The 11640-nt window shown below is 36.5% G+C and overlaps 2 protein-coding genes across 3 annotated transcripts in view; one reads left to right on the top strand and one right to left on the bottom strand.

Annotated features, from left to right (window-relative positions):
• The window catches only part of LOC110418348 (RNA pseudouridine synthase 7-like), a 12777-nt gene extending 1523 nt beyond the window's left edge, over positions 1-11254 (bottom strand). Inside the window, exons 1-11 of the mRNA XM_021431041.2 lie at positions 11000-11254; positions 10864-10907; positions 10660-10737; positions 10317-10417; positions 9947-10034; positions 9670-9748; positions 9469-9551; positions 9001-9066; positions 7397-7453; positions 6648-6773; positions 6001-6233 (exon numbers count right to left, since the gene is read on the bottom strand). Coding sequence (XP_021286716.1) covers positions 6001-6233; positions 6648-6773; positions 7397-7453; positions 9001-9066; positions 9469-9551; positions 9670-9748; positions 9947-10034; positions 10317-10417; positions 10660-10737; positions 10864-10907; positions 11000-11126 — 1082 coding nt within the window. The 5' untranslated portion in view covers positions 11127-11254. The remainder of the gene's footprint in view (positions 1-6000; positions 6234-6647; positions 6774-7396; positions 7454-9000; positions 9067-9468; positions 9552-9669; positions 9749-9946; positions 10035-10316; positions 10418-10659; positions 10738-10863; positions 10908-10999) is intronic.
• A 123-nt stretch (positions 11255-11377) lies between these two features.
• Positions 11378-11640, top strand: part of LOC110418349 (membrane-anchored ubiquitin-fold protein 3) — a 4192-nt gene continuing 3929 nt past the window's right edge. Inside the window, exon 1 of one of the 2 annotated variants that reach the window (XM_021431043.2) lies at positions 11378-11487. The gene's annotated coding sequence lies outside the window, so the exon portion shown is untranslated. The remainder of the gene's footprint in view (positions 11488-11640) is intronic. The other variant, XM_021431044.2, reaches the window with a different exon arrangement.

The following is an 11640-nucleotide window of genomic DNA, read 5'->3' as shown; positions in this document are numbered from 1 at the left end:
TTATGTCTCCAACCTATTTTATTGTTAGTGGTAATTTTCTATTTCTTGTTATTCAAGATTGTGTCTCCACCTTTCCACTTTCTTGCTTTTAAGGGCGGTTATTCCACCAAGCTATAGTTATAAAGGCAGTGAAGTTAATAAAAAAAAGTAGTTCAAAATCTATTCAAGTTTTGAGTACTTAAAACACAAGAGATCTGCAAGTTCTCTCTAACAAGCCAGCACTACAAACATAGGTCGAAAAAAGAAACCTTCCACCCAAGTACCTAGTGTACCTCTAACTAAACCAAACCCTTTCACACACCGTCGCATAACTCAATCCGTTTCAAGAGATCGTATCAATTTGGTATCAGAGCCTAATATTATGGGGGACCCTATTCAGCAACAATTGCAGTAACTTTTACAATTGTTCCAAGATGAATGCACAACCAATTTGGCCTGACAAGAAGTAATAAATGCTCGACTAGATGAACTCACCAAGGATTTAGTAGCTTTCGAAGTTAATACTGTATCTACAAAGGAGGGCAATAACAATCGAAGCCATAAGTGCAAAGGCATAGCAAGAGGGACCAGATCCGAAACCACAAAAGGAGGCACCATCCTCCCTAAGTTCACAAAGTTGGATTTTTCACAATTCAATGGCCAAGAAGATCCTTTAGGGTGGTTGAACAGGTGTGAGCATTTCTTTAACCACTAACAAACAGTCGAAGAAAAAAAGGTTAGCTTTGCTTCTTTCCACTTGGAGGGGAATGCGCAGCTATGGTTTCTTCAAATGAAAGTTGATGCACCACAACCTTTTTGGGATGAATTCAAACGTCAATGTCACTTGCGATTTGGCCTACCTATAAGGAGTCACAAGTTGGGAGAATTGGCGAAATTACGACAAAGTGGTTCTGTGGCAAATTACCAAGAAAACTTTGAGCAATTGGCTTCACGGGCAAGCACTCTCATTCAAGCACAAAAAATTAAACTTTACATCAACTGCCTTGCAGAATATATTGCAATCGAAGTAAAGCTCCACAATCCGTTAGATTTAGCAATTGCAATGAGTATATCCTGGCTCTATGAATGCAAGGGGCAGCCCACTCAGACACCAATATCAGAGGTTTGACAATCAAAACCCCCTGATACACCACTTCAACATCGTACAAAATTTGTGAAAAAATTGATCAGGGTTGAAATGGAGGAGAGGTAGCTTAAAGGTCTTTGCTTCAATTGTGATGAGCCATTTGTCAGAGGCCATCCATGCAAGAAATTATTCTAGATTAACTCAATTGAAGAATGAGACGAAGAGCAAACAGAATATGAGCCACCTCCTAATACTGATCAACCGGAGATCTCATTGAATGCCATCATCGGTATTAGTGCTCCTCAGAACATGCATTTGCAAGGCAAATTGAATTGTAACCCAACTCTATTCTTAGTAGACTTTAGTAGTACTCACAGTTTTGTGGACTCCAAATTTATATCGCAATTTAATCTCTAGGTGGAAAGATGAGATGGATTGCGGGTTGTGGTTGCAAATAGAGAGAGAATTAGAAGTCTAGGTCAATGCAAGGGAATGTCACTCCACTTAGGCAATCACATTTTCTTTGTTGATTTATATGTTCTCACTTTAAGCGGTTTTGATGTTGTATTATGTGTCAATTGGTTAAAGACCTTGGGACCCATCTTGTGGGACTTTACAGATACGTGGATGTCTTTTACTAAACTTGGGAAACAAATAGAATTACATGGTATTAAAACTTCCAAACCAGCCCATAGTGCTGAGATTCAAGTTGTCACGGCAGAAAAAGATTACCATGCTGATTTACAACAACTCCTGCGAGATTTTACTTCTTTATTCCAGGAACCCACGGGCCTTCCTCCTTCACGTGCATGTGGTCATTGAATTATTCTGGAACCCGAGGCAAAACTAATAGTTGTCAGACCATATCGATATCTACATGCCTAGAAAGATGAAATTGAGTAACAATGTTCCAAGATGTTGAAGCAAGGGATAATTCAGTCCAATCAATCCCCATTTTCAGCTCCAGTGCTCCTTATTCCTACGTCAGATGGTACTTTACGCATGTGCATAGATTATCGGGAATAGAATGCAAAGACAATCAAAGACAAATTTCCCATTCTAGTGATTAAGGAATTGTTGGAGGAATTATTTGGAGCAAAGTATTTCTCCAAACTGAATCTGCAGTCAGGCTATCACCAAATCCGAATGAATGAAGCTGATGTAGAAAAAATGGCTTTCCGAACACACCATGGCCACTTTGAATTTTGAGTCATGCCCTTCGTGTTAACAAATGCCCCATCTACTTTCCAAGTCTTGATGAATGAGGTATTGCGTTGAAAATTTGTTCTAGTGTTTTTTGATGATATGCTCGTTTACAGTCGTACCTAGATAAAGCACACGTATCACTTGCAGACCATCTTCAAATTGCTCTCAGAACATCACCTGCTCTTAAAACAATCTAAATGCTCATTTGCCCAAACTCAAATTGCTTATTTGGGCCACATCATCACTGCCGGGGGAGTTGTTGCAAATGCAAGAAAAATTTCAGCCATGACAAATAAGGCCAAGCCTTCAACTATTTGAGGGTTACAAGGTTTTTTAGGCCTCATTGGATAGTACCGCAGATTTTTTCATAACTATGGTTTTATTGCAGCACCTCTTACAGCCATGCTCCGTAAAAATTGCTTCATATGGATAGACCAATCATCTCAAGCTTTTGAAAATTTTAAGGCTGCCATGACCACCATGCCTGTGTTAGCATTTCCTAATTTTTCTCAACCCTTAACAATTGAATTTGATGCTTTTGACACTATAATTGGTGCGGTTTTATATTGCAAAATAATAAACCGGCCGCATTCTTTATCAGGGCCATGACAATGCGACATTGACATTTACCAGCTTATGAAAAGGAGCTCATTGGTCTTGCTTAGGCCATCAAACACTGGCATTCTTACTTATGGGGAAAGCACTTCATAGTTTGCACCGATCACTATAGTTTGAAGTTCTTTTGGAGCAAAAACTATTGACACCACCACAACAACACTGGTTGGGAAAAATCTTGGGCTATTCATTTTCAATAGAATACAAGGCTAGTCGATACAACTCCGTAGCAGATGCTTTATCCCAGAGAGATTTTGATGGGGCTGTCCTTCTCGTCATATCCATACCACAATTAAGCCTATTTGATGCAATTCGTCATGAACAACAAAATTCACCTAAAGTCCAAAGTTTAATCTGTAGTGTCCAAGAGGGAACTACTGCTGAACCATAGAACTTCAAACAACGGCTACTATTCTATAAACATCGGGTTTATTTAACCCCTAATTCTCCTTCCATCCAAACAGTCATGACCACCTTACACAACTAAGGGTATGAAGGGTATTCAAACACTCTCTTCTACATTGCCAAAGATTTTCACTGGAACGGCATGAAACACCATATCCGTGACTTCATCCATGCTCTTAGTATTTGTCAACGTCACAAAACAAAAACTTTGCAACCTGTTGGTCTTCTTCAGCCATTACCAATGCCAGAGCATGTATGGTCTAACATTTCATTGGACTTTGTGGAAGGCTTGCCTAATTCACATGATAAAAATGTCATTTTGGTGGTTGTGGACCGTATCTCTAAATATTTTCATTTATTGCCAGTTGCTCACCCATATTTAGCTATTAGTATTGCAAAACTCTTTTTTGACAATATTTTCAAATTACATGGGTTGCCTGAAACAATGGTGAGTGACAAAGATGTCACCTTTACAATTGCATTTTGGAAGGAACTTTTTCGTCTTAACGGCACCAAGCTATGTTTCAGCTCCACTTACCACCCCCAATCAAACGACCAAACGGAAATTGTCAACCAAACTTTGGCAATGTACTTAAAATGTTTTACCAGTGCTCATCTTACCAAATGGATGGATTGGTTGTCTTGGGCGGAGTATTCCTATAATACTAGTTTTTATTCTTCACTACAAATCACACCTTTTGAAGTTGTGTATGGGCATCCACCGTCGCACCTACTATCCTTTGTCCTGGAATTTCCAAATTGGATGCTGTGGATCAGGCCTTACATTCTCAAGATATGATCCTTAGATCATTAAGGCAGAATTTGTTGCATGCCTAACATAAGATGAAAACCATTTACGATTCCAAGCACCGTAATATTGAATTTAAAGTAGGGGACAAGGTTCTTTTACGATTATAGCCACATCGACAGCTCTCCTTGGTTAATCGTTGTCACCAAAAACTGCTGCTAAGGTTCTATGGTCCTTTTCCAATTTTGCAACATGTTGGACCTAAGGCTTATAAGTTGGAGTTTCCCCTAGGTACTAAGCTTCATCCTGTGTTCCATGTCTCTTGTCTAAAGTTTGTCCTAAGGGGGACAATCCAGTGGCTGCTACACTCCTTATGGGTCTTCCAGCAGCACCCATGCCACTACCCTTGGCTATTCTTAACCGTTGGGTCAATCGAAACATTTGAAAGGTCTTGATTCACTGGCAAGGCACTTCTCCAGCAGAGGCATCTTGGGAGACTGTTTCATCTATAAAGGAGCAATTCCCACACTTCACGCTTGAGGACAAGCGCAATTTGAAGGAAGGGGGTAATGTTAGCACATCAGATAATCCCTTAGTTTACAAGCAATTCACACATAGGATGTATAGACTAAATCAACATATCTGATTGATTGCTGGCAGTTTATTGTTAACAGATTCATTGTGGTTCCTATTTTATTGGTAGGGGCAGTTTTCCATTTCATGTTGTTGGAGGTTGTGTCTCCACCCTTTTTTATTGTTAGTGGTAGTTTTCTATTTCATGTTATTGGAGGTTGTGTCTCCACCTTTCCACTTTCTTGCTTTAAGGGTGGTAATTCCACCAAGCTGTAGTTAAAAAGGCAGTGAAGTTAATAAAAGAGGGTTGTTCAGAATCTATTCAAGTTTTGAGCAATTAAAAGTCAAGAGATCTGCAGGTTCTCTCTATTGAGCCAGCCCTACAAACATAGATCACAAAAAGAAACCTTCCATCCAAGTACCTAGCATACCTCTAACTAAACCAAACCCTTCCACACACCGTCCCAAAAGTTGATCCGTTTCAAGGGACCGTATCAGCCACAAACATGTCTACTAATTTCATCACCATATTTTCCAGCAGATTTCATTATTTAGCATCATTCTCAAGTAAATTACATAAGAAAAGAAAAGGGTTTTCAAAGTATATTAAAGTGGTTAATAGGCTAACGCTCATCTTCCTTTTTGTTAGTTAACATGACTATACTCTGTTCATGTAAACCTAACAACCATCCATTGATATTTCTTCAGCTCTTTGTTCTTTTATCTCTTCAATTATGATTGGTTGTCATCATAATAAAATATAGAAAGTAAACTAAGGTTTATGATATTCTAATTTGGAACAAATTGATAAAAGTTTAATGAATAAATAAATGGAGCAAAGTCAATCATGCGTTTAACACTTGATGCTAGTAGATTGTTTGAAGTGGCTGATGATTCTCTTTTTCTTTAATTATATGTTTCATATACAAAAATGTTTACAGTGTATAATTATCAAATATCAAATAATTGTCAGGATCAATAATCGTCACTGTTGAGATTTCCTGGCATAGTAGATGGATATCTTACCAGTGTTAGTACAAAAAATATAGGAGGTGCTCTGAAGAACAATGTTTTTGACACAGTTACTACAACAGATTCTTTGCAGGACTTACAAACCATAGATAGTTACATCTTTTCTTTATTTACACTTTGTACTTTACCCAATGATAGCAGAGAAATTTATATATGGAATCCTATCATGTTGTCATGGCATGGATAAAAAACCCAGTATCAAGCAGCAAATGTCAGGATATTTTTAACCAAATATATAAAATGACTATTGACAAGCATGATGTAGCTGTAACGAGAGAAAAGGGAATGAGAGAACGAAATAAAAGATAATTCAATTATATTGAACATTTACAATCACAAGTAAAAAGTGTCTTACCCATTTGGAGCTAAATTAGGACAGTGTGTACACATAGGATCAATGCTGAAATCTTCACTAGAGTATGTGTATTCCTCATTATGATTCTCACAACCGGTTGTCGGACAGCTGCAAGAAAGAGCTGCAGCTCTATCAGCAGTCATCCCCAAAGTAGAGCGATCCACAACATTGTCTGAAAGGTAAAGCATGTCATTGGCTATTGGATGGCCTGTAAACTGCAAATGGACACGTATCTACCACCAAGGAAATTTAGTGTCAGAAAAATAGGCACGAATCTAGTCGAGTTACTAACAAAATCTTCACAATAGAAAGTATATGTATTACTTTTCCAGAAGAACACATAAATGCGAAACAAGTTCACCATAGCATTGTACAAGCAATTTCTAAATTGTCAGAAACCCAAATGTCAGAGCCCTTCCAAGACACAAATTTGCGGAAAAAAGTTTAAACTTTAAAAGCCGCTTGAGAATGCCAAAATGATGAAACAGAAAATAACTGCATGCAACATAAATTTAGAAGTGACCCAAAAATACAACGCATGAACAAAGAGATATCTAAAAGCATCCCCTGTCCACTAGAACAACTATGTACATCTCCTTTAATGGTGTTACAAAAAATTACTTAATATTCACTGTGCATTATCTTACTTGATGAGTTCGGCCAGTGGTTGGTTCACACAACACAATGCTATGAATTCCATTGGTACTAATTCTAGTAAATTTAGTACAAGCAGCCTTTCCCTTCAAGGTTGTATCACCATTAGAGATGCCAACCTGCATAAAAAGGAAGATGCTCTATGATTCAGCATAGCCACTTATATTTGCTTCTGATTGATCATTAACTAAAAGATAAGAAACATCCTGGGGAACCTCATGAATCTTTTAACCTTAGAGAAGGAAAAGTCCCTACATAACAAGCAGTTCAAAGATTTATGGATCACCTACAGCCTTATCCAAAGGTTGTAAGCAATATGACTATTGGCAAAGCATAGAGATTTAGTTTGAATAGTAATAATGAGAAACACCAATATATTTCAATTGAACTGAATATTAGAACAAATAAAACTCACGGAAAAAGTTGCATGCCATTAAAAGAAAATAACTAAAAAGGGCTGCATTTAGTTGGAATATGTATTAAGCATCAAAATTTTTGCAACTTTCTGGGCCACAAATATGTCTTACATTCAAATTTATCACTGAAGGGAGCAAGTTGTAAGGTGAAATGTTGTCCACTTGCACTGAATATACAAGTGTGCATTCATACCACAACTGATTTCATTTTCCCTCATATCCTCCTCTTCTAAAGCATGGTTTACATTCATTATAGCCAAGTAGGTGTAGAAAAACACACACAACAACTATAATCCTATAAGTAGGTGTAGAAGAAACACACTTACCTCTGCAGTGCTCCTTCCCTCTCTAGCATTGTAATCTACATTGGCATCAACAACTTGCTGAAAATAGAAGATCATAGCAGATGTCAAATGGGAAAATTTAGTCCATCATGGCACGGTAGGTCAATAGTATTTTAACAACTACTTGTATTAATTCGCTGCCACACCACACCTCCCTAAAACAGTAATAAATTGATTGAATGCCCTAGATTTTGGTTTCAACTAAAATTACTTCTCAGTTACTAGCAGCCTAGCAAATGACAGTGGTTACTTTGCCACACAAAGCAAGTATCTTTCGAGCTATACAATTGATTTGAAAAATGTCAAGTAAATTGTTGGGGTGTGTGGTTTTAGAAGCAGATCTAGAACACTACACTGCAGAAAGCAATAAGTGCATGCACAAGGTGTGTTTCGTTTTCTTTTTCTTTAAGGAGTTGCAATTGTCCGGACAATGGAAAAGAAAAAAAAAAAAACAGATGCTTCATCTACAAAATACTGACTGCATTTTTGGTTGGGGTATCCTCCCCCCCCTTGTATGCTCGAGTTTGGTTCCTGGAATGGCCATTCCCGGAAAAGCTGGAATAGCTATACTGACCACCCCCCCCCCCTCCTCAGTAATAGCTATCCCGCGTAAGTGAGAATAGACCAAAAAGTTTTGAACGAAAATGCCCTTAACTATCCTATATATAATAAAACCTAACCCTAACATCTAAAAACCTTTTATTTATTTTTTTTCTCTCCCTTCCTCATCCACCTCACTCCTCTCTCTAAACTTCCTCCACAGCTACCAGTGGACAGCGGCTATGGCTGTGGGGAGCGCCGATCCGGCACAATGGAGCGCCAGCCACATCTCTAGTGGCAGGGCAACACAAGAGGAAAGAAAAGAAGAAAAAGAGAAAAAAAAAAAAGAAATTAAAATTAAAATTAAAAATTATATTTTAAAAAATTATAAATTACTAATATTTTATTATATAAATGAAAAAAACTAAAGTTTTAATTATAAATTATTAATATTTAAATAAATTAATACTTAAAAATAATTAATCATATTAAAGTTTTAATTATAAATTATAAAAAAATTAATATTTCAAATTATAAATTATAAATTATAATCAAGGGTATTTTGTCTTTCTAGCAACTATTCCTTTGCTATTCCAAAGCTATTTAGGTCAATCAAAAATTAGAATCATATCATAATGGCAATTTTATTTTACGAACCAAACTACATAATAGTTATTCTTACCTTATTCTATTCTCACGGAATAACTACTCCATTCTCCCTCTATTTCATTCCGCAAACCAAATGTGTCATGACATTCCATAGATGGCAATCTAAGCCTTAAAGAAGATCAGTGTAAAACTATATTGTTATAATACAAATATGTATATCAAAAGCTATTCCTTGTCACTGTTCCTTATGGAAAAAACATGACAAAGAAAAGGTCAACCAACAGATTGGCAGATTTTCTAATGTAATCCAAAAATAAAAAACTCCTATGGACTTTCCCATCTGACCGTCTATGCACTTAATCAAATTTGAACAAACAGAAAAATTCAAATTTGAATACAAATTATATGAATCGTCCAGCTTAAACAATATCATATACCTCACACTCAGGAAAAACTCCAATGACCTTTGCAACATACTGTTTCTGCACTAGTCCAGCTTCAATCTGCAACCATCACATTCAGATTGAAATAAAAAAAAAAAATCAGTTTACAAAACCAAAAATGTACACAGAATCATACATATTTGGTAGGCAAAGAGTCTTAAATTTCCATATCAAGCATATTGATAAAACAGAGCAATTATATCTTTGATAGATTGAACAGCTAGCATCCATAAATATCATTCTACCAAATTATGGAATACAAGAACAACATATAGCCATGTTGCTAAAAAGATTTTAGTAGGCATATCTAATGGAAAATTATGCCAGTCATGTGTATTTCTTGTTACCAACATAGTTATAACACCAAGTTACAGTTTTAAGCAAAACTGCCAAAAATTTGTTCTTTTTTATTTTTCTTTCACTCAAAAAACAAAAAAAAAGAAAAGATCATGGAAGACTTACATGTTGCCTAAAAATGTCAGCTTTAGCTGGATTTTTGGCCACAATAAGCAGTCCCGAGACCAGACGATCTAGTCGATGAATGGCTAACATGATTATGTCAAGGGAAAAGCAGAAAACCCTGCTTTTACAAATACAGAAAGTACAAAAGTAGCCTTCATTTACAGTTAAATATTTGCTCCATTAGGAGCTAGGTTTGGATACGATACAAAGGAGCCAACCCATGCTCTGCTTGGAGAATGCCCAAAACTGTGTTTTTACGATATTGACCACATGGATGTACCTGCAAAAACATTAAGAAATGAATTAGACTCCACCAAAAGCCCAAAATAAAAAGGACACAGAGTTCCAGACAACACATTGTAAGAGTGGAGAAAGGTTCCTGCTCTCGTCATCCAATGAATAAGCACATTGTTGAAACACCCCCAACAACCATACATACTAATAATGTCAAAAGAAATACGCTTAACCAAAGACGTACAGGAACAGATGCTGGTTTGCACACCGTCAGTACATCGGGTTCATTTTGAAGAATTGCAACATCCCAAGCCATCACTGGTGGTTCATGCCTACAACCTTTGCAGCATCAATTACAAGTTTTATAACGTCAAAACAAAATCATAGAGCAAAGAAAAGAACCTAATTTAAACAGAGCAAACAAAAACTATAGAAAAGTCAAACTAAAATTTGAAAAATTACAAGATTTTCCAATCAATGCATGTATGAACCAAAAAAGAATTATTGCTCGTTAAATGTAAAAAAGTGAAAAATTATTCCAAAAAAAAAAGCCTTTTATCCTAGAGATTAAGTGAAATTCCAGGGGAGAAACATTTAATGTAAATGTGATGAACCTGTGTACAAAGTGGCTTATCTTCTGACATCGATTAACGATGTATGAAACAGGTATATTCTCTCCGTCAACCTGTATACGTCCACATTTGACAGCACTAACCTACAACACGCCAAAATAACTGAAAAGGTGAATATTCAAACATATGCAAAGATAGACACAGGTAAAGGAAGCAACTACAAAAAAACTCCAATAAAGGAGTTTGCTTGAAACTTGTAACACATTTCAATCACCTACTCATCAATTGATACAAATTAACCAACAAATATTGAGGCTATGATATCATTAAGGATTTAAGCTCAAAAAAAAAAAAATAAGGAAAGGGAAAGAGTAATGAAAATTACATAGTAATCATTAGGTCGGCCTCTAAATTCTTGAGTAAACAAATCCACGATTGTTTTTCCCTCCCATCGTTTATTAACCTGCGCAAACTCAACCATAAAAAACCCTACTTTCTGAGAAAACAAGCACTATTAGGGTTTAAAAGATTTGTTACCAACAGAAATCAGAATAGTAAAAGCAGATACATAAAAGAGAAAGAAACTAACATGAGATACGAACTCGAAGTAGTACGGTCTTACGTGGCGCTTCCCTGCAAAATTCTCGTCAAAAGATTGAGCTTCTGTATGGTTTACTTATTAACATCAATTGCTTTCTTTTTTTTGTTTTGAAAATTAAATTTACCATTGAGCAAAATATAATCGTCTTTATGAGCAGGATGAGCTGGAGTTTGCCAAACAATCTCCATCTTCTTTTTGTTTTTCTCTTCCTCTTTTTCTTCTTCTCCTCCTTTTCCTGTCTTTCTTTTCATACCTTTGTTTTTCCGTTCTTCGGCTGGGATTCTTTTAGAATTACTCTACGCTTGAGAAGTAGACAAAAAGGGGAGTAGGGGAACTCGACCTAAACGACGGCGTACTAAAAGAGTCCAGAGAACGGCGTTTCTACCGCTTTCGCAACGTAACCGCGACCCAAACGACCTCGTTTTGGTGGAGCGGTTGGGGCTATACTTATTTGTCTTATTGGTCTAATATGGGAGATGGCAAGACTTATTTGTCTCCCTCAGTTCACGAAAGACCAACCTTTCAAAAACAGCCATAGAAAAGTTATTAAAAAATAAATAAAAACCTTCAAGAGGGAGCTTCAAATTAACCAACTACTACACAAAAATTCAGGTTGAGTTTTAATCCTCTGTTTTTATTCCCTCAAGTTCTGTTTTTCTTTTTGTGTCGTATTTAAATTTGATCTTAATTGAATTTTCAGTTTGGTTTTTCCTTGTGGAAATTCAGGCGGCGGGATTTGATTTGATGAGCCGAAGGTGGTGAATC

Source organism: Theobroma umbraticum, unplaced genomic scaffold, assembly GCF_002168275.2.
Source record: "Theobroma umbraticum cultivar Fairchild unplaced genomic scaffold, ASM216827v3 scaffold_50.0, whole genome shotgun sequence".
Classification (NCBI taxonomy): domain Eukaryota; kingdom Viridiplantae; phylum Streptophyta; class Magnoliopsida; order Malvales; family Malvaceae; genus Theobroma; species Theobroma umbraticum.
This window is presented reverse-complemented; position numbering and strand designations above follow the sequence as displayed.